We start from the raw sequence: 23368 nt of genomic DNA on the forward strand, positions 1-23368 counted from the left end.
TCCTCTTTTTTGTCCACCCGCTCTTCCTCATTATCCCCTCCTCACCCCTAAACTCTCCCAATCCCCCCCACACCCACCAGGACACACTGAGGGAATGCCCACCGAGTCATCCTGCCACCGACTACGGCTGCCACGCTGGACTACAGTTCATCTCCCCAATGTATTTCGTGTCCTTTGTGCTCACGGCTCAGTTTGTCCTGATCAACGTGGTGGTGGCCGTGCTCATGAAGCACCTGGACGATTCCAACAAGGAGGCTCAGGAGGACGCCGAGATGGATGCCGAGATCGAGCTGGAGCTGGCTCAGGGAGGCCTCTGCTGCATGATGGGGGGCATCGGCGCCATCGCCGGGGCCACGGGAGGCGCTGCGAGCGGGGCCGGCATTGGCGGAGGAGCATCTGGTGCAGTTACAGCGGGGACAGTCGGGGGTCCAAGTGGAGGGGTGATGGCGCCACTACGGGATGGAGGAGGAGGCGGTGCGGCTCATGAGGGACACACACACCATCGATGTCGGCTCTACTCTCCTGCTCAGGTAAGTGGACTGTCAGGCATTTGAGAGAATAATTACTGCTGATGGAGCCTTACTTCTACTTTTAACAAGGTGGATGGGTGCTGGGAAATATCTGTTTCTGCATGTCAGCAACATATAAATATCTTTTAGAAAAAGTAAATGTTGCTTCACCTACTGCAGATGCAGATAATTATGATATCAGCCTGATAGTTCAGTATTCTACCTTACGTTCACTTCTTCACCTTTTTACCAAAGCCATATTCAGATTAGTCCATAAACAGACATTTAACCTCCATAAGCCCAATTTCTATAGAATTAATTTTGCAATATCCTGCTGATGTTTATTTTTACTGAGCAGTTCTGTATGTAATATCTGATGATCTTCTACGAACATCTCTCTGACAGCACCACACTTTTCAGCCAAATTTAGCTAGCCTTAACCATGACATCGAGACAATTCTTGGCCTGCAAATCACCACATAATTTCTTAAAATAGTACTAAACGTCACATGTATTGCACTTTTGAAAAAACAAGTTCACCGTTTTTCGGAGACATAAAGACAGAAAAGTGCACAGTGCAACAAATTGAAATAATCTCAACGCAGCCAAGAAATAACATCATAGACAAAAGACAATTAATAAAACTCATAAGACTCAATAAATGAATAAAATAATGAAACAAAAAGAAAAAATAATTGAAAGCCATTTCATAAAAAGTTCATTAAAGTTTCATTAAAGTTTTAAAAGAGTTGAGGACATTTATTTAGTTTTTCTGATTCTTAATAAAAGGTTATTTCATGATGGTTGAGCCCGTAGACTGCATCAGTTATGGACATAGCTACCACAATGTGACCTACTGATTTGTTGATTACCGTTTTGATGCCTTGAGTTTGGCATTTCGTCTGTTGCCATTTTGTCTTTTGGAGCCAGAAGTTACTATATTTGGATGAAAGGTTGGAGCTGCGGAGGATCGAGAGGTGGATCTGACTCATAGACTGTGATGATGCCTGCTATACAGTCCGTCACTCATGTGGTTATATGCATAACTTTGGGCCTTAATAAAATCTAAACGGGTGAATTACAAAACAATTCACCTTCCGTACAGTTGTCGTGAATGTTGCAATAAGCTATAGAGACTGTTTTTTGCTCCAGGTTGTAAAATTGGTCTAAAGCCTCCTGCAGACTGTGAGATTTATGCAATCTTGTAAATTTAGTGCAGCTACATTGTGCCACATGGATAGTAATAAACTTGGGTACGACATCAAGTTTTATGTATGCAGACTGTGCAATGACTTCACCTGCTAAATCACAGGCTACGACCTTCGTCCATTGCCATCAATACGCAAGAACAAAATGTAGTTGGTGTGCATCATTCATCTAAGCCACCGTAGTGGTGAGAGCAAAACAAACCAATCGAGACTTCACTATTGTGGCATTTATGTGTATTAAGAAAAAGTCTGGTGAAGAGGAGGAGGAGAATATGGACACGGTTGTGGCCAGGAGAAAGAGGCCAACTTGGCACGCCAGTTTTGTAACCAGAGCTTGAAGTACTCGCAACATACCGGCGTTTAGCAGTGTTGTGCTGCATCATTTCATGCTGCATTTCTTACGTGAGTTAGAAGACACAGGTCGTAACAGCAATCACACTGTGAGATTCCCATCCCAAATTTCCGACACTGTCAGAATTTTATCCCGGGTTGTCTTTGATCACAAGACCGTGACAGTGGCTGTCCTTGAACGTCTCTCACTGTGTGACATAGGGCCACCTTTTTAGAGCCACAACCAAAGATGTCGCCACATTTCTTTTTTGAAGGTCATCTTTCGTCTGGGACAGCCCAAAAATCACACAGTGTATACCGGGGCTCAAAAGGATTTACTCTGGAGCCAGCCCCAAGAGGCCATTTGATGAACTGCAGTTTTTGGCATTTCTGCACTGGCTTCATTTTTCCAGCCTCAGAACCTGGTCTGCAGATCTGAGAGTACTGTGTCTGTTTGCACAGTTAAATGCTGCAAATCTATCAATGTGCTCCAGTCCCTTTTCTTTCCTTGGAAGTTCACCATCCTTGAGTCACTAGGCACCTGATTCAGCTGCATGCTCTTCCAAAAATGCAGATAAAAAAACCCTGTTCCAACATTTGAGTTGTCTTGTGTGTACTATACTGGAACTTGTGGTTCAGCCCACGCCATGACCAGTTTTTACCAGAAGCTAATTGTGTGGGATCATGAGTGATGAGCTGGTAGGCTCTGCTGATCCACTAACTGCACACTCCCTGCAGCATCACATCCTGTCAGGATTCAGATAGCTCTGTCAACAGATGGGTCATGAGCCATTCAACATCACATTCAACAGTATAATCACACGATCACCGATCTGCATTTCATGAGTGACAGTGTAGTGCCACTTCAGTGATAGTCGCAGCCCGAGAGGTGTTGTTTTCAACCAACATAACAACAGACTGCTGTCTCACCAAGAGTATGGAACCTAGAAAATTCAGCGACTGAGTGCTGAAATGATTAATCAGTCAACCACTCAGTCAGTCGAATGAAAATTAATCAAAAATGCCAAATTTTCAAGGGCTTCCTGTTTCTCATACTGAGAATTTGCTGTTTGTTTGTGTTGTTTAACATCTGGTTCAGTTTGCAAAATGTCAGCTTAAGCTCTGAGAACTTTTAATTGGATTTTTAAGTATTTTCTGATCTTAAAGATCAAAACTTAGAGAAAAAAGGTAAATTAATCAAGAGATTAAATGCCAGAGATCATTAGTTGCAGCCCTATTGAAATAATAAACATTATGCAAGAACCAATTGAAAGCAGTTCCTGTATGTTGAGTGTTTGAATGATGTAAAATAATTCTAATTTCTCATACATAGAATTTTTTGAGTGACCCAGACCTGTCATAAAAGTCACGAATAGATAGTTCGTCCTTCCACAAAATAGTCTGATCCCAACTCGTCAAATATCACCAATTGGTCAGTAACATTTCCCTCTGCATATTAGTTGCTAGGTATCCTCCTGTGTTTGTTGTTGACATTCTGGGACCGTGTGTCAGTTAACGCCTGCTTAATGCATTGTATCTTTTCAAAACACATTTCAGTTTTCAAACTAAATGTAGAGTTTCTGCTCGTTGGATGCATACAGTCGTTTTCAAAATACAAGATTCAAGATTTTCAGATTATTTCTCATTTTGCTTATGTATCTGCATACATAAAAAGATGAAATGCTGTTGTCCCAGCCCACATCAGTGCTGCACAAAAGAGCAAAGATATGTAAAAAATAAGTATGTATATCTAAAAACCTCATGTTAAAAACAACCCTACTAAAACTAGATGTAAAAACTTACAACATTAATAAAACACATTGTGCTTGTGTAACAAACACATGGATAGGTTTAGACAACAGAAGCAAGAGTTAATGTTAATTTAAAAAAAAAACAATGGAAAACCAGCAGGGAATATATGTATTTATATTCTAATTATCTTAGTATAGGCTAATATTTTCTCGTCTTTATCTCCTATACTGTCTGCCACAGTCAAGGCCACGGACAGCTGAACTTTAGCAAAACACTTTATGTATATCATCATGTCATCAAGCTACTCTTTACGTCTGTAACAGTTTGCTACTATAATGACATGTTGTTAGCATCTCTCATCACTTCTTTTGTGCTGCAAAGCAGAAAAGTAGATGCCTTTCACAAGTACCTTAACCTTTGAACCCTGAGCAAATTAAAACATGGAAAAAAGGCAATGAGCAACTTCACAAGAAATGCCCTGCAAATTGTAAGAATTTAGTGGATTTCTCTGTTTATTTTATTTCATTAAAGCTAGGGAAAAAATCCAGAGAACTACATTTTCAATCCCCTTAATTATATATTTAATATTATTTTACAGAATTGTAATTTTTAAGCAGTTCCTTGTCGAGGTCAGTTCCCTTTTTTTTGTCTTTTTTAACCTTCTGTTTACTGTCACATTTATTCAATTTTCATTCAGTTGGTTGTTGTTTTTTTGTTCTCTTTTTAAACTAATTTTCAGATTAATTACTTTTACTTTTTTACCAATTTCTGGGACATTTCTTCTCAAGTTGCTCTTTTCCTTCTCCCTATATATCTTTAAAAAATTAAGGAAACTTTCCTGCTTTTCAGAGCGTTAATATTTTGTCATTGTTTCTTTTCCCCTGATACTGCTACTGACCGTGCCACATCTGTTATGATTTTGTTGGATGACTTACAAGAGTAGGACTTGATGCTTTGTAGTGTTAAATTCATCCCCTTACAGCACATGTTGGTAAAATTTTTGTGAATGAAAGTTGTCAAGAAACAAAGCAGAACAAGTAGCCTTAAATATCAATTCAGGGCCATAAATAATGCATATGAACAAATCTTGTTTTAATCATCAAGAGGTGGCATTCATCATTTGCAGTTAAGTTTATGCAGTAAATTTCGGTTAATGTGACTTTAAACATCCGCACAAACAAGCCTCATGGAAAAAAAGTGAAAAGTGCACAAACACTGTGTGGACGTAACAATACATGACTGGCATGTTAATCCTGGTTATTTCAAGAAATCATTAACGTCATCAACAGCAACAGTTGGTGCTGAACGCCCAGCCTGACTGTGCGACTGCACGGCATCTGCAGTTATTCTTATTCATGTAACGCCGCTGACCTACTTGTGCAAACACAAGGTGTTAATGACTTATTTGAACGCACATGCATACAAATATGATTAAAAACACACACGTAAACGTATGCAGAGGACCCACATGCACACACACACACGTGCAGGATATCAAATGGCCGCTGTCTCCTCCATTCTAAAAATACCATGAGTTGGGGCTGTGGCCGTGGTGGCTCTTATCCTCCCTGATTGCTGCTTCTCAAACAACAAGGCAGTACAGGCCACATCTATAATCACGCTCACATAAAATTATAGCACCTGCAATCAGAACAGGTATTTTCAGGAGTCCGCCCGCTGAGGCGGAAAGAAAGAAACAAATAAACAAACAACGGCAGAAACAAAGGACAGGCGGGGAAACTGGAGAAATGGAAGAAAATAGAACAAATCTAAATTTAAACTGGGAGCAACATAAGGGGAGAAAGAAAGTGAGTAGTTGGTAGTTTGGAAAGCAAGTGACTCAGTGAATGAGCAAGTGGCTGAGTAACTGTGTTTGACTCACTGAAAGACCGACTGCAACTTCCTGACTGAATGATTGTGGGAAGTGACTAAAGGTGTGTTTGCGCCAAGCGGGTCCGCCGTGAAGTGTTAAATCCTTAACTCTGATGTGTTTGGGCAGGTGACAACAGTGCCAAGTAGACTGCAAGGTGGCTCATTAGGAATGACCCCGTAAACACAAGCGCTGATTAGCGAAGGTAGAAGGAGCTGCTGGCATCTGATTGCCAACTGTGCCTCGAACAACAAAGAGGCTGTCTGGACTAATGCTCGTGTGATATTATTTCCTAACGGGGTCTGAAATTTTCCGCAGACAAGGTTCAGTGTTAAAGCTCGAAACAGACATTCATCACAGAAACGTACAAAGGCTAAAAAGAACTCCAGAACATTTTGAAATAAGTATTTCACAGCTATAAAGAGGGCTTTGCATAACACTGCTGTCTGTGCAGTAGCAAGATGTGAATACTGTTGAAATTGATACCACATGACCAAAGAAAACGGAGCAAATTGGTCCCTTTTCTCAACAGGTAAAAAACCTACAACTACTAGAATGTAATGGGTACCCAGCTAGCAATTTTTGGTTCTTAAAATGTTCTGAGGATGGTACAGTGCTTTGTGTTTTTAGATTTATTTTTTTTTCAGTGGCAAATTTTCTTTTAGTTCCCAGAATGTTCTTCTTAAAGTTAGAGTAACATTCTCCATGAAAATGTACTTTTTTTCTTTAACATATCACTTTTCATAAAACATGTTCTGTAATCTTAGACCATAGTAACATCTTTAAAACATTTTCTGAATGTTGCTTTGAAAATGTTCTTATTTTGTTCTCATGCAGCATTGTGGGAACATTTTATAAAATAACATTTTATGCTCTGTCAACTCTCTACAGAGCTAAAACATCCTCAGAAAGCTGCAGGTAAAACATTACATCTTAGTTAGCATTTAACCTTACAGGAACATTATATGAAGTAATAGTAATAATTGATAGGAGTTATATAGCACTTTTCTAAGTACTCAAAATGATAAACATCATTAAAAGGTTCTTTGGACATTAGAGTAAATTAAAACATTATTACATCTTGCAGGGTAACATTGAGGGAACTTTCCCTGGCTGGGTAACGTAATGTGGAATGGTCCATTCGACTGGCCGGATCTCATATTACAGTAAAGCAGTAAGCTAAATAATGTGTCTGAAAACATTTGAGGTGAGAAATACGCAACTCAGAGACAGAATCTTGGTTTGTATTTTTATCTGTTTGTCTCTTTTTTCTGCCTTAGTTTTGACTGTGCAGGAAGCAGTACCACGCCGACCTCCTGTTCACAAACTTCCGCTACCACAACTAAACAGGGCACTAAAATGCATTTCTGAAAACAGATTATGAGATAAATAGGCAGGGCAGTAACATAATCTTTTTTTAAACATTTTTTTAGTATTTACAGAACACAAGGGCTGTGTATATACACAGCAGTTAAAAGGTCTAATCAGTCAGACCCCCTCCACCGCCCCAGCTGCCCTTCCTCACATACATGTAACATAAAAAAGGACGTTTTACTGTAAAAACATGGTTAAAGTTATAATTATGTTTCAAACGAAAAGAAGAAGTTATATAAATATATTAATATTATATGAATATTAATATCAGAAACTTGATTTATATTCGATCAGCGCTGCCTAATTTTAACATTTGACTGAATTTTGGTTTGACTTTGAGCGAATGGGAGAGAGAGAGAGAGAGGAGCAGAAGTACAGCCTGTAGTTGGAGCAAACCAGCAAAACACCTCCACATGACGTAAACTGCATCATGTGGAGGTGTCTCTCCGGGAGGTGGGGGGTGTCTATAGGCGCTGGTTAGATAGAGTGACACTACACTTACTGTTTTGATGCAGAAGTGGTTGAAAGTTGGTGAAATACCCTTTTCATGAACGGATGATCAGCCCAGCAGCTGCAGTGTGTGTCCACCCTTTAGGCTAGAGTGATTTGGGCTTGTATTTGATTTCTTGTGGGATTTTTTTTGTTTTAATCACTAATCCCTGGTGTGTTTGAACGTAAGTGTGAACCTCATGAACCTAAGTATTATAACTGTACGATTGTGCAGACCAAAGAAAATGAATATTGTCATCCGTGTTGAAGAATGTGAGTGAATAAACGGGTGAGAGAGGGAGGGAGGAGAGAGCAGAGAGCGGCTGCGTGTGGAAGTGTTAGAAGACACAGAGAGAGTGTGAGTGGTTGGCAGGCTCCGCCACAGTCTCATTGTGCTTATAGCTCATTGTCTGTCAGCCTACTGGTATTTTTAACCAGAAGAGGAGTAAAAAAGAGAGATGAGACAGAGGAGGAACTCTTTTCATGTGCTTCTCCACATGCACTGCATTTTAAATCTCTATTCTGATTAGCTCGCATACTGCTTTGTCAAGATGAAACGCTGTTCTGACTGTTTTCAGATTTAGATTTTTTTTTTATTTTCCCCCAAAAGACGATTTATCCAACAATATGAGAATCAAAACAAACATGATGGCTAAAGGAAAACAAGTACACAAAAGAAAAATCCAACCTCTTAAGCACGCAGCAAGCAGAGTAACATAAAACTCTGTAAAAAAAGAACTTGTACACGTAAATGTTTTGGAAAAAAATTAATGTATTTATCAAGATTTTCTTAAACATTTAAACCTTTGAATTCATTTGATTAAAACATGTTTTACACATTCACACATTTGACTATACTGCAAAAAGTTTTTATACATTCAGATATGGTCATACATACAATATTTTTGCCCCTATTTTACTTCTAAAGAAACCTAACTAAGAGGGGTACACTTTCATTACAGAGTGGAAGAACAGCTTCTTGTTGATACTGTCAGGAAATCCTTGGATGATGCTGCCATAAAATCTTTGATTAAAGGTTAAATGAAAAAAACAAATCCCAGCCACGTTAAATTTGAAATATTTGGAAGTTTGATTGAGAGGCAGTGGAGCACTTCGGCCTCATTTTCCTCCCTTTTCAGGGACAAATAACAAAAACAAGTTTAGAGTATAAACAAATCCGAGAGCACAAATCAGCAGAACACACAAGTGTACAAGTGAAGAGGGCAAACAAGCCGATAGAGACACAATGCTCATTATAACAACTTATTTCAGTCTTATTACTGTGAACACGGTGTAGTCGCAGCATCTCTTTGCAAATAACTCATTAGATTTCTAGAGTTTGCTGAGATCATTTTCCCTCCCTGTGGAGACTTATTATTGTACAGCTCATATGAGGAAGTCCAGAGTCCATACAACAAACAACAGTCCGTCAAAATGTGAATTTTCCTCCCTTTGTTTCTGCTGTATTATGCTAATTATGAAGATAAGAGCTCAGGTGTAGAATCAGTGTCTCACCTTTAACTCCATACCTGCAGAACAGAGAATGTCTATCCGAGTTTTCACAAAATGTGCACATAACAGAGCAGACCAATATTATTCAGATTACTGTTGGATGATTCATGCTCTTAGAAACACTTAACTTGCTAATGGCTCCAACAGTAGATGATCCCGCTGATTTGTGAGCAAAACATTTACATGAGTGGAAAAAGGAAATCAAGTGTCATTAAGTGGACTCACGCTGGTTGTAATTAGCTCCTAGAAAGCTTGGAGTGCATCACACAGTGAAAGTTGGAGACACCAAGAGAGAAATACACCTTTTATAGAGCGGTAAATAATAACTGCAGAGTCTTTTTTGACTGTAGTCGGCTTGATGGGTGCAAAGAAGCCAGATCTTTATCAAAAAATCAATCAGACTTTATTTGCATAGCTTTTTTCATACAAACAAACTGTAACACAGTTACAGTTTACATACAGTAAAACCAAAATTACTACTACTACTATTACTATTGCTTCCATATACTAAAAAAATACTCATTAAAACCAGGAGCTGAGGAAACGCTACGCTAAGTGAGGAAAAACCAGAGGCACCATAAAACCTATAAATAGAATAGGGGGGATTCTTTCATATTATCAAAAAGTGGGGAGGAAAATGTCCAAAAAAAACAAGAAATTTTAAAGTTTCTTAATTACATTTTTTGAATACATAATTAAAAGAATTATGTAATTATGTAATGAATTAAATATTTTTATTTATTTATTTTTCTTTGTTTCGTTTTTTGCTTATTTTCCTGTAATCTTCTTGTAATTTTGTAATTTATTTCATGTACATTTTTTGGCCAGTCATTGTCAAATTACTTTGTGCCCTCTTCCCAGTTTTTGAGAGAAATCCAGTCAGTTCTCTCAAGTATCAAAGGCTTCAATAGCATTTATAATATGAAATCCAGGTTTTCGGCTGTGTGATACACAACAACTTCCAGCAGACCTTAAATCTTGGTAAGATTATTTTGCCAACAACATTTTAATATAATTTTTATCACTGCACCTCCAGCGCAGAGGTTATGTTTGGGTTCCTGTTTGTTTGCTGTGAGCAGGATATCTCAAAAAAACTGTAAACAGATTTCAGTGAAATGCGGTGGAAAGTTTGGCCACGGGTCAACGAACAAGTGCAGATACAGATACAGCTGGAAGTGTTGAAAATATGAAACATACTGACAAAGGAACCAATTTAAGAGTGTGTGCAGCCTTGGTGGAGGGATGCAGTCTGTTTTTTTGGTTGTACATAAAATCTACACAATAAGTTGGCAACTTTAGTCTTTGGTAAAATCATTTTTTAGAAACTGGATTGTTAATATTTTCAAGATACTGAAAAACTGATTGGTATTTATTATGACCTGCAAGTAGATATTCATTAAAATATCTTCAATTACACTGAATTTGAATGAAAAACATGCAAGTATTTAGCTGTGTGTGGAATAAAGGAGCCACAGAGTGGGGCTCAGAGTGGACGAGAGTGTTTCTGGATGGGAAAAACCAGATGGCAGTGCAGTGAATCAAACGGGGTCACGGGCACCATTTACCACAACCAAGGCCCCCAGCTTGGCTAATCAATCAGGCTGCCTCGCCCCTCGCTGTGCATCGCCCGACACTCGAAACAATGTGTATGTGTGTGCGTGTAGAACATCAGTGGGTGCTGCCAAGGTCCGGCTATCGACTCGTTGCCCTCTTCACCTCGCACCCTTTAGCAGTAGATCTCATGGAGGGAAAGAGTAGGAAAGAGCAGGCACTGGAGGAAGCAAGTAGTTTAAACTTTTGGCATGGCAGCAGGGAATGGTGAGCTGACATTAAAAAAAATGCAACTTACAACAGTTGAGAGAGGGAAAAATTGTTAACTGAGAAACCAAACTGACAAAGAAGAAAAAAAAGTGCATTTCTATGCAAGCATCATGCAAAATAAAAACAAATCCAAAGAGTTTGCTATACACTTGGTAAACAAGAGTTAGTGTCGAATTTTTAATACAAAAAAAATACAAAATAAAAAATATGGGCCAACTTTTAATATCTTCAGTATTTGAATGCAAATAAATGTCACTCTACTACTTTGAAAACCTAAAATAATAATGAGTTTATTACAATATTTTAGTTATTTTGCCTATTGATGCCATAGCCATGACAACATGGTGTTAATCAAGTTAATTGTAACATGTTGGTTAAGATTCTCAGTCATCCAGGTAATTCTAGGTGCTATATTGTAGGCAAATGGACTTGCTTGACTTTCTTCATTAAGAAACTGAACTGAAAAGACTGCTCGGATGATAGATGAAATGTCAAAAAAACTCAGGAAAGTGTAGCTGCCTACAATGTAGCACGTAGGGTTAATTGTGATCTTAAACATTCAGTCAAAGTCATTGAAAAGAAGTCAGATGGACAAAGAGAGGTGGTCAAATAGGTTAAAAGAAACCCTCAGGTTAGCCAAACTAATTCAGGAGAGTAAACAAAGGAAAGTTGTGAAATTATAACTCTAGACGTCCTCTTAAAGCGTCCATTATGAACTACAGACATGCTTCTTTGTCCATCTTTGACCAAATGTATTACATTGGTTGTGTGCGAACAAGATGCTTCCAAAATAAGGAGATATTGCAGACATTTAGGGTGCATTTAATTTCAGTTTAGCATAACATTAAAGTGATTTAGCTGAAAAACAATCTGTTTGTTTGTTTACAACCTTTCAGATTGTGTCTGACTGCTACATCCTGCTTGCATGTTACTTTATTCCCAACACACTGCAGACTAGTGCTGTGGGCTGTCAGTCGTAAAGGTCCACTGTGTAGGACTTTGGTAGAGGATGAGAATAAGGGTGAGCGGACATTCGGAGACATAGGTGGAGACACCGGGGGAGAATCAGAGCGGAGCGGACATTCGGATACAACAGCAGGGACACTGGCAGAGACATAGGTGGAGACCTGTTCGATCAGCTGAGAGCCAGGGCATACCAGTCGGCAGAGGGGAACTGCAGTGTCTGACTCTACAATCTGTGGCTGCCTCGATGTCTCCAGATTATCGCCGTCCACTTTTTCAAGACGTCAGAGCAAGTGGCGTACAAATTTAACCGGCATGCATTGCTCGTCGATCGCCGGTGATCAGTTCTGCACGGAACTGGGTAGCCTCGAACGAACCTATTGTGACCTAACGCTGTCCTTCAGTGTTTCGTGTGTGCACGTGACCAGTTTTGTACAACAACACCACCACTGGTTCTGTCTGAGCATATTCTTCTCTAAGACTGTCCAGGCGTGTTCTGGTTGGACGCGGAAGGTGGCTTTTGTCGTCACGGTCGTACGTGGAAAGCACTGACAGAGCGGCGCTATTTGACGAATTTGGAGTGAGAACGGGGTGGATTGATAATCAGTCCTTATGAAATCACATTCTTGTCAAGTACTTGCAGTGTGGAGATCAGAATATGTCACTGCACATGTTCATGTAGCCTATAAACTTACAGGCTACCCCTGCCCCCGTAGATGTATATTAATTATTATTACTGTTTTAAATGCATGAATTTAAGGAACTGATAGATAGCTGGAATTGTATTCATATGATGATAAGTTGAATTGAATACAGAATGGCTGCACTCTTGTAACAAGAGGAAGTCATGCGTGGATTAAAAAAAGGATTCCTCTTGGTATGCTGTCATATGAATTTCTTTTACTGAAAAAAAAATTTAAGTTTTTTTTTCCTTATCCATAAATGCACACACAGTCAATGTCAGAGTTATGATGTCTTTTGAAGTTCACTACAGACGGATTCATGGCCGAGTGAGCTTGACTTCTAAAAATTGATTGAAACAGTCAAGTCAGTTTTATTTATGTAGTCCAATAGCACAAATCACAAATATGCCTCAAAGGGCTTTACAGCCTGTGCAGTAGAAGACTCCCACTATCCATAGATCCTTAATTCAGATAAGGGAAAAAAAGGATCAAAAATTGAAGAAACAGAAGGGATTGCTCTGCCTGGATGGAAAAAAAACATGCAATTGGTGTGTGAACAGAATAGACCATCATAATTTTACAGTAAGGACAATCAGGATGGTAAAATTAAAGATAAATTGTAAGCAGACTGTATATAGGGGAGGATGTCAAACAAATTCCAGGTGATGCCAAACAGACAAGAGCTCCCACAACTTTCTCTCCACAACGGAGGCCTGAAAAGAGGACAAACTACTCAAACACAAGAGCCGAAAGGCAACCACATTTGCACAGATAAGGAGGAAGGAAACAAGAGGAGAGTCTGAATCTCCCGCAGAATGAAGATCCAAATCCCAAACATCTGGAATGATGCCGCCAGGAGAGCGAGGGTCCCAGAGTGACTGATGGTCCAGCGCAGAGAAACCAGAGTAAAAACTGAGGACACATGAGTGAGAGAGAAAAGCAGAGAATGCATCTTTAAACAGTTAAACCGCTCTTCATTTATTGTCCTAATTCAACCTTTGGGACCTCTCCCTCATTTGGTTTCTCATCAGATTTCCTCAGTGCCTCGTGCTGACTGTGTGTAATATCTACACAGAAATCTTCCAGCTCTTTCAGGATCTCCTGCCCCACACAGAGGGAGCCGGCTACAGCTCACCTAAAGTAGACCAGTGTAGATTTTTTTTTTTTTAAGTGATCATGCAATTAATCTTACAACACTGACATTTATCTGCCCCTGTGGCTCTGCTTTAAGCAGGCAAAAGTCATTGATCTCTGTTTTGCACCCACTAGCAGTGGCTGAAAATAACACCTGCTCTAACAGATTGCGGTTAATTAAATAACACGAGATGCACAGATGTTGTACAAAAAAGTAGGGAGGGAAGAGTAAGAGAAAGGAGAGGAGCAGCGGAGAGATTTCACACAGATGGGAAAGATGGAAACAAAACTGAGTCAGTAAAAGAAGGCGGATTTTTCATTACAGATTTGCGCAAAACTTAAGCGATATTTTTGAAATGTTTATGAAACACAACTGCAAAATGGCTGTGTTTCCATTGAGCAATGTTTTGCAACTTCTCCTCTCTGGATAACATTCCTAGAAGCATTGCGATGGATGTTCAAAACATTAGCAGGTTTATTTCTATTAAAGCCACCGAGCTAGCGGTCATTATTTCTGATCCAAGGTGACGCACGCATGTTATGCAACGATAATAGAAAGGCAAGCCCCTTACATGTGGGAGCGGACACACACAAGGGATTTCTGGGAGGTGATAGTCCACAATTTCACAGAAGAATTATGGATTCAAAGCTCAACTTTTGAAGAGTTTCGCCCTTTTGTAGTGCCTGCTGCATTATGCCCGAGCGAGCCAGATCCTACGGACTAGCACATAGCCGTAGCATCATGTGACCTATAAAAGCAAAAAAGACTGTTTAAATTGCAGAATTGCGAAATGTGGCTTTTTCAAACTACTTGAAATACCCCTTCGCGTGAGCGTAAAAACTTTTTTGGAATAAATGGGAGTTTGAAATGTGACGTGTTTCCATTAGACTTATTTAATACAATTTGAGGGTTAATGGAAACTCACCTGGTGTTTCCCAGAAGGCGTGTAAAGTAAATAGGTAACAACAATTTGTAAAAATGACCTTTTTACAAGGGGTCGTGTGCTGGACTGGTCAGGAACCAGCAGCTTTCCAGACTCTTGACAGTACTTGCCAAGAAATATTGGCATCAATCTTCCCACAAAACTGGAGGCAGTAGATTGAAGGTGAAATTCCTGAAATTTCAAACTATTCTTTTAACCTGCCTGTGTGAGAGTCATGTGACATATTTTACTGTCAGGAGCCTGGACTTGTTACCAGAATGCTTTTGGTTCATATTCCAAAACAGCTGGGTGGTTTTGTGCAACTACCATTCCCTAAATTTAAAGGACCAGTTCAGCGTTTCAGGAAATACACAGATCGATAGTCATTTCAGCGACTGGTTAGGGTAAATTAGCATAAAAACTGGAAGAACAGAGGAAACAGCGATTCTTAATTATGAAAAAATGCATATAGCAACACATCTGAAGCTCACTGATGAACACATGGATTCTTGTTTGTTTAATTTGTACTTGAACAGAATTTTATTTAAATGATAATTTATAGTTTTACAGGCAGTTACATTCACAAGAACTGGAAGTGTCGGTCGCTCTTGTATTTTGGAGTCTGTTATCATTATTAATGCAATTATTATCATAGAAACTCTTAAGGTTTAAATAAGTTCCGCTGCAGCTTCCAGCACAACTTCACCAAATTGTAGGCCCAAATGAGCAGAAATGTTTAGACTCCCTTTCACTAGACATCTGTCACACTGACTCTCTTTCTGTTTTTGAATCTCAACTTAAAACACATATTTTATACCTGTATATTCAGTTTGATCCCTATTCACCTTAAACATCACTTATGGAGCAATTAGTCTTTGTAAAAATACATTACAGACCTCTCTGTGTTGTTAAGAGGAAGAACAAAAATTCTTAGGATTTTTTTTGAGGACTAAGATGAACAAGAAAAAGACGCTCTCATTTGATTATGTTTTCCAAAATGTTGAGAAACTCTGTAGGCGTGAGGAGCATAAACTTTGTTGGTGTATTCTATAAAGAATGTACATCAAACTTCTTGCTGGTCAGTACAGGAGACTGCAACATTTACCATAATATGAGTGTATTTGTCTGACTTCTCATGTATGTGCAGCTGCTATAACGAGCCACCTCTGATTTCTCCGGGTAGCAACAGGATCACAACGTGCCATTGGTGGCAAAGGTTGTGAGGTCAACACCCGAGTGATGCACAATGAGCATCCTATACTTCCTCAGGCACTGTGCTGTGTGAATAAGATAACTGTATCCTTAAATGGACTGATAATTGCATGTATCCATAGCAAGCTGTGGCGGTCCACTAAAAATGTTTAATGTCTTTTCTTGAGTTCTAATGCTGTACTGTTCTTTGTGCTCATTACAAACAGATTAAAATGTCCATGAAATGTGTGTGTGTGTGTGTGTGTGTGTGTGTGTGTGTGTGTGTGTGTGTGTGTGTGTGTGTGCGCGCGTGCGTGCGCGCGCACGTGTGTGTGTGTGTGTGTGTGTGGGGGTGGGGGGGCAGGAGAGCCAGTGGCTGGACAGTGTGTCTCTGCTGATTAAGGACTCGTTGGAAGGGGACATGATTGACAACCTCTCTGGGTCAGTTTTCCATCACTACTGCTCTCCTCCTGTCTGCAAGGACTGTAAGAGCCACCCACAAGAGGTTAGTGGTACACGCACGCATGCACGCACACACACACACACACACACACACACACACACACACACACACACACACATACATATCCCATCTCTCCCTTCCATTTTAGCTAACAAGCTCTTGTTTTTAGAAGAAGAAGAAGAAGGGGGTTTATTGTTATTCTCAAACATGAATTACGTGAGAGGGAACAAAACTCAGAACTGAAGTTCTGGTAAAAGCAGCAATAAAATAGGACACTAGAATCCCAAACAAGTAGAAACAGCAAATAAACACAATGAAATAAAAGAACAGAAATTAAGATTATGCAAGGGTAAAAACAGTGCAAAGGAGTGTTAATAAATATAAGTATAAATATTCAGTAGTAAACTTGACTCAAGCAGCAGCAGGTAGAATCAACTTACAGCCCATGTTCCAGATCTGGCCCCTTGATAGGGTGGTCCGCTGATCATTTTCTGATACACAATGAAAATGAATTGATCACACTGGGATATTTTTTTGTACTTTGAAGGTAAACAAGGTGCCAGGGTGTGTAAAAAAAATATCAAAGTGGAGCTTGTTTGTCAAGAAAACGTGCCGGGGGAGGATCCTCCGCAGCACCTGACAGAAGTCACTGCTAAGTATTCATATATTAGTTATTAATGTTTGTTATTGATCTCCCCCCTGACACAGACACAGCATGTTTCACCCTCAGGGACTGTTTGGGGCATTTTTATGCACTTTTCATTCTTCATATTCTGATAATTTTATCTGTGTTCATGCATATGGAATACATTTTGGCAAGATTGTGCATTTTTGTTTAATCTTGGAATTTCCAGCTCAGCCCCTACAATAAGTCTCAAATACACTGTGTGAACAAAATCATTACATTCAGGGTGTTTAGCTTAAAAAAGAAAAAGAAAGTGCCAATAAACTGCAAGTTTTGATCCCACAGCCTTCAAAGCATTAAAACATGCATTGTATTACTTCTTGTACTTTTGCCTTGGAATTTGTAATTTTTCTGTTTTCCAACTGATGACGGCATTTTTACCATATTGGGCATATGGAGAATATATATCCTATTTCCACTTGGAAATCAATCACTGAATCTTGGAATTCAGTGTTGCTTCAAACCATTGAGGTATACCAGGTAGTGATCATCAAAAAAAACAAGTATATTGAAAATAGTTCATTTTTGTGACACACATGCAGACAGTGAAACATTACATATTCACTTTGCTAAATAAAATTAAAAAATTAAATTAAATTAAATTTTTGGTTCTTGCAAAAAATATATGAATTCAAGCATCTTAAATTGCTAAATTATTTATATACATTATTTAAACTTTTTTACCCTGAAATTCACAAACTTCCCCAAACCTGTCCATGTTTAGTGTACTTGTGGCAGGCACTACTCCAAAAATACAATAAATAAAAAAACAAAGTTCTGCCGCTTCGTTCAGTTCAGGATCAAAGCGTCTCCAATTCTTCACACAAACCATGTCTGCAGAAATAAACAAAAAAATGATGTTTGAGATATAGCGAGAGGAACATGTCCCATAAATATATAAGGCGCCATACTGTATCACGTTAGCTACGGTGTGTGTGAGAATGAGTAGATAGAAGAAAAATGTTCATGTGATTAAATCTCATTAATGTGTGGAGCGTTGCCAAACCACACAACAGGGAGTGCAGAGACTGTGAACGTCAATCCCACGAATGCATGTATCTGCACATACCCCCCAGTCAATATAAGATCAAACACCTCACTGAATCTACATCATCTTCCTCTTCCCCTGGTTGTTTGTTTAGCTCCCCAGAAAATTCTCTTTATTTATACATTTGTGTAACTATCCGTAGACAGAAAGCCGGGTACTCTAAAGAAGCAACACATACATATCAAGAGCTGTGAATCCTCCTACTCATGCTCCAGAGCTGTGGAATTTCCTGTATTTATTTAACCTCTTATATACCAACTTATTCATTGTTTTTCTGAGGTCGGAATGCCAGAACAACAGCTGAAAACATTTTTGCTGCTGTGTTCAAATTTGTTTCCTGAGCAACCTGATACTCCTTGTGTGTTTATTTTAGCTCCATAATCATGAACAACCAAATAAATTATTAAGTTTTATGAGGTGATTACAAAATGAAGTTCGCAGAATAAATGGTCCTTGTGTGATCCGTGAAAGTCCAAGAAACCCAGCTCTGACAGTCAGTGATATATTGTCCCTTAGAGGTCCAGCGTTCAAGATTTAGGGAGAGTTACGCTGCCTTCAAGTGCTCCTTCAAAATGTCATACTCCCCAGTTGTGCAGTCATAATTATGCATTCATGCATTCAGGTGGCCTGGTCAGAAAAAAACAACAAAAATGGACATTAGAGGTAAAAAAGGTTGTTTATTTCGTTGCAGATGTTTTACCAAAAACAAGTAGCACAGAGCTCTTTTTTGCTTCAGCAGCAGAGCAAAGCAAATAGAATGCACATCAGGTGCGTAGTTTAGTTAACATTTTAATTTGTTTATAAGCTGAAATAACATTATAATTTGCTAATATTTGCTGAAGTAGCTAGCTTTATGTTCCACTTGTCACATTGAATAAGGGCTTAAGGTAAGTAAGGTGGGTAAAGTTTAAAACGCTTGTGCATGATGTAATAGATCAAATTAAGTCAACTGCTAGGCAATAGACCTAGTTCTGTGATAACTTAAAATCCAAACATTCAGGAGGTTTCTACCAGGAGCCGAATTATCCGCAGAGGTCCCCTCTTAAAAACACAAGAACCAAGTGATTTAAACTGGTAAAAAAAAAAAAAAAACCACTGAATAAAGCAGTTTCACATTTTAAAATTTGCCAACTATTGTGGCCGATGCATAAATGCAAATGGTCTTGTCTGGAGCCGGTGTTTGGTTTGTCCAATCTGGGCTACTGTAGAAACATGACTGTGTAACATAGCAATTTCTGTAAATGTGGACCCACTTACTATGTAGATATACTGTAAATGACTTATTCTAAGGTAACAACACAATGATCCATTCTCTCAGGTAATTATACACTAAAGAAAACATTATTTTGGTATTTTATTTGTTATCTGCCAATATTTCCCCCTAAATCCTACACACTGGACCTTGAAAACCATTTTCCCCAGTAAAATCCCAGCAAGGTGAGAGGAAGGTGACTTTGTTATAATAGATATGCAGATTGCCAATGCATTGCAATCAAGACACTATCTGTGATAATATTTCCACAGCTGTGGCATTGCTGTGCATTTGAGCAAATTGGAAAAAAAATTACACCGCTGTGCACAACGTCCTTGTTTTCAATGACACTGCAGTATGTGTGCTGCCTTCAGTCACAACTGTTTGCATCATGACAGTACCGAGAGAAAGATGCAGAGAATTGGCTGACGAAATCACATTTTTATCCTTCAAAGTTACCAAAAGAGGATATATGCACTTCAGAATGTGTTTTTTTTTAATAATCTGATCATCCTGTGTTGCTCTTTCGCATTTCAGTCAAAACAAAATTAGATATATTTAATACTCAGATTGCATTTGCTGTGAAGAAAGAAATAGCTATATCCAGTATTGGAGGGCTTAGCTGACAAAATTCACACCGTATTAATTTCAGTCAGTAGAAAGAGTGTTCAGACATTTTTTTTTATTTTTTTTTTTTGCCTTGTACAGTCATGGGATGTCTATCTCAAAGGTGCAATCATGCTTTCATCACAGAATGATTCACACTCTAAACCTGGTCGCTCACCACATGCTTACGTTCCTGATGCACACAGACATGTGAAAACGTGTCACACAAAGAACCCAATTTTAGCTCTCTTCAACCGTGTATATGTGCAGATTACATCTATCTGTAGCTGTATATAGTGTCTGTGTTGTTATATGAGTCATAGCAGCTTATAGTCGATGTGTTTTAGATATTAGGATGATAGGACGCGTGTGAAGAAGTGTGACCTAACTGGGCAGCTCTTGAACCTCTGGTATTAAATTACTACCAACGTTCTCATAATGGTTACTTCCCCTGAGGACCTCTATAGCGGGATATTTACGGTTCTCTCTGTGCAAATAAGGTATTGGCGTGAATGGAGGTTGGCTGGAATGCAGATATGATATAATGTAATGTGGCCTTCATTTCTTATACAGTGCATTCATCTTTATTCCCCTCTCACCTCCTCTCCTTTCTCCTCTTCTCTTTTTTGTTCCCTCTCTCTCAGCCCTCAGTATTAAAGCTGTATCTCATATTTATTTGATCGTCTCTCCCCACTTTGGGGGGGAAGTGTTGGCAATCTTTGAATTTATCTTCAAACCACCGCACCACACTTTAAGATTTCATTTAAATAATGCTTTTAATCTAAAGTATTTATTTTGAACATACATGACTATCTCATACCAGCAGTCACTTAAATTCTGGTGCTGTGTTTGACATTTGGCAACATTTGTTTTTTATTTGGTCTTACATAAATGTTTGTCTGATTCATCAAATCTATCTCTGTTGCTGTATGTCAGATTTGTTTTGACATAAATCACTTTGTGAAAAAGGTCACAAAGTGATTGATGTCTAATGTGAAAATTTTCCCATAAATCTTAAAGAGGTACCACTAAGAAATACCAATTCTCTTAAATGTGATTTAAAGTTAGTTTTGCCTTCCTGTAAAATCCTTGTTTCGATATCAGCCTGCCAGGTAGCCACGTTCATACATAGCATAGCACATACTTCTGTGATTAGTTAGAACTAAATGTAAGCATAGGTAATATGAATGGTTTAAAAACACTGCAATCATGGGTCAAAAGGGCAATATTTTGAGCAGCTTTGCTGCAACTGGAGTGGACGACAATCAACAAAGTGCAGGAGCTAGAGGCTACTTATGCAGCGGGTGGAAGGTCTCCTGATTAGGAGGTGGCCCTTCTGGTGTATGAGAGCATCAGTGGCTGAGGCTGAAAACAGTCAACAATAAATAATTACGCCTGCTTCAACTGTCTGTAGCTGACAAAGGTAGGCATACGCTACTTTAATTTTAAAATCAGTGTAACTTGGGGACCCTCATATTTTCTTTGTTGGTATTCAGTGTTAAAAGTTTAAGGTCCACTGTCCTATTAAATCTCATAGTGTGCATTTGTTAGGTCGTCTTGTGCAAAGCTTCTTTTGTTCTGAATTCATAGCAAGGTGTGGTGACATCACTTCCCATTGAAAATCAAACTGAAGTTGCAGCCTGACTGGTTGCTGTGTGTTTGTTCGACAGATCCAACTGGCGGAGGTGGAGCAGGCATCTCTGATGTCGGAGCAGCTGTCAGACAAGTCGTCGTCCCCGGCGCTGCCCGATGACCTCAGCCTGGATGAACACAGCAGCTACCAGCTGCTGGTAAGAGGCAGCCAGGTACTCATACACACACACACACACACACACACACACACACACACACACACACACACACACACACACACACACACACACACACACACCTACACCTAAACATACATTCACTCTCATTTCACACAAGTCTACTTCTTACATACACTTGATATAAGGCTACACAGGTGTTCAGATGAATACAAAATATACACATTTACATACTTCCCCCTGATCATAAACACATCCTCCGTTTCCGCGCCTGTTTAATTTGAAAGAACAGCAGCCAATAGAGAAACAGCTTCGTCACATTTCAGTCACACTGACCAGTGGTGTCAACTCTATTATTCACTCACTCACGGAAAACCCCATGTAGTGCTACAACCGCGTGCTGTGGTCCAGCCAAAACTACACTCCATTCTCTAAGCCTTCTAGCCTCCCAGGATGCCCCGTATCAGTGTTGCATTTAACCCAAGCACATCGTTTGACCATTTTTTTTAAGTTACAACTGCATGAATTTAAATGAAACCGCAGGAAAATCAAAATTTCTGATGCTTTATTATGGAGATCTACGAGCAGGTTGTCTTAGTGCATTGTGCAGATGCACGAAAGGTGATTTGCTCATGCCGTTAGAGGGCGGGGCTTAGTAACAGGTCAAAAAGTTGACAGTGCGCACCATTGGATCCCTGACAGTATACCTGACAAGTGTGAAGTAGATCAGATGAACAGTTGTTGAGATATTCAGAGAACAGACAGAGAGACAGAGACAGACAGAGTCCATAAAATATAATGTTATTTTTTAAATATAAATATGTATCGAGGGTTTTCTTACAGTTTTCCCAATTGGTGTTCAATAACTTGACTGGCCGATACATAGCCCTGACCTCAATCCATCCAACGCCTTCATGATTAATTTGCACGCCGATGCCAGGCCTCTCCACCCACCATCACTGTTGGACTTTACTAATGCTGTCGCTGAATGGGAGCAAATTCCTGCAGCCAGGCTCCAAAATTTTGTGGAAAGTCTTAACAGAGACTAGAGACAAAGAGGCCATTGCAAAAGCACTATTTTAATGCATATAGTGTTCAAATGATATGTTCAAAAATCACACACATACAGCTGTTGAAATGGTCAAACTGTGCGTGTGTGTCTGTGTCTGTGTCTGTGTGTGTGTGTGTGTGTGTGTGTGTGTGTGTGTGTGTGTGTGTGTGTGTGTGTGTGTGTGTGGGCCTGCATGCACTGTACAGAAAAACACATCCGCCTATAAATATTTCAGTATCTTCAGAACACTTTTATTTAAAGCAGCTGTGCATTAAAGGCACTTTTGTAAGATCAAGCCCTGATATATGATTTGGAATAAAAATGAACATGTTGTGCAGTAATCACACGCACACACACAGGCTCATGTCTTCGGGGCTCACGTCATCACGCCTCCTCCATCTTGCTAATCATCATTAATTACTGTTAACATGCTTTACTGCCTGATTAAAACACCTGCCTCCCTCAGTGCTCTTTCTTGGGCATGTGTGTGTGTGTGTGTGTGTGTGTGTGTGTGTGTGTGTGTGTGTGTGTGTGTGTGTGTGTGTGTGTGTGTGTGTGTGTGTGTGTGCGCGCCTTTCACATCTCCATCTTCCCGTAAGCTCACAGTGGTTCCACCTGGCCTGTTTCATCACTGCCTTATTGAAGGCCAGTTCATTTGATGCGGTTTACAACCAACAACAACGGCCGAGCAATTTGAAGCTTTGAAGCCCGCTGTTACTTTCTTTTTACCACATC

General features: G+C 39.4%; 1 protein-coding gene across 2 annotated transcripts in view; it reads left to right on the forward strand.

Annotated features, from left to right (window-relative positions):
• LOC121941708 (voltage-dependent T-type calcium channel subunit alpha-1I-like) overlaps positions 1-23368 on the forward strand; it is a 295976-nt gene that overhangs the window by 261090 nt on the left and 11518 nt on the right. For both annotated transcript variants that reach the window (XM_088074767.1, XM_088074765.1), the window contains 3 exons: positions 81-530; positions 16124-16264; positions 21484-21618. In XM_088074767.1, the coding sequence (XP_087930893.1) occupies positions 81-530; positions 16124-16264; positions 21484-21618 (726 nt within the window). The remainder of the gene's footprint in view (positions 1-80; positions 531-16123; positions 16265-21483; positions 21619-23368) is intronic.

Source organism: Plectropomus leopardus, chromosome 3 (assembly GCF_026936395.1).
Source record: "Plectropomus leopardus strain MGB_pleo_1.0 chromosome 3, ASM2693639v1, whole genome shotgun sequence".
Lineage (NCBI taxonomy): Eukaryota > Metazoa > Chordata > Actinopteri > Perciformes > Serranidae > Plectropomus > Plectropomus leopardus.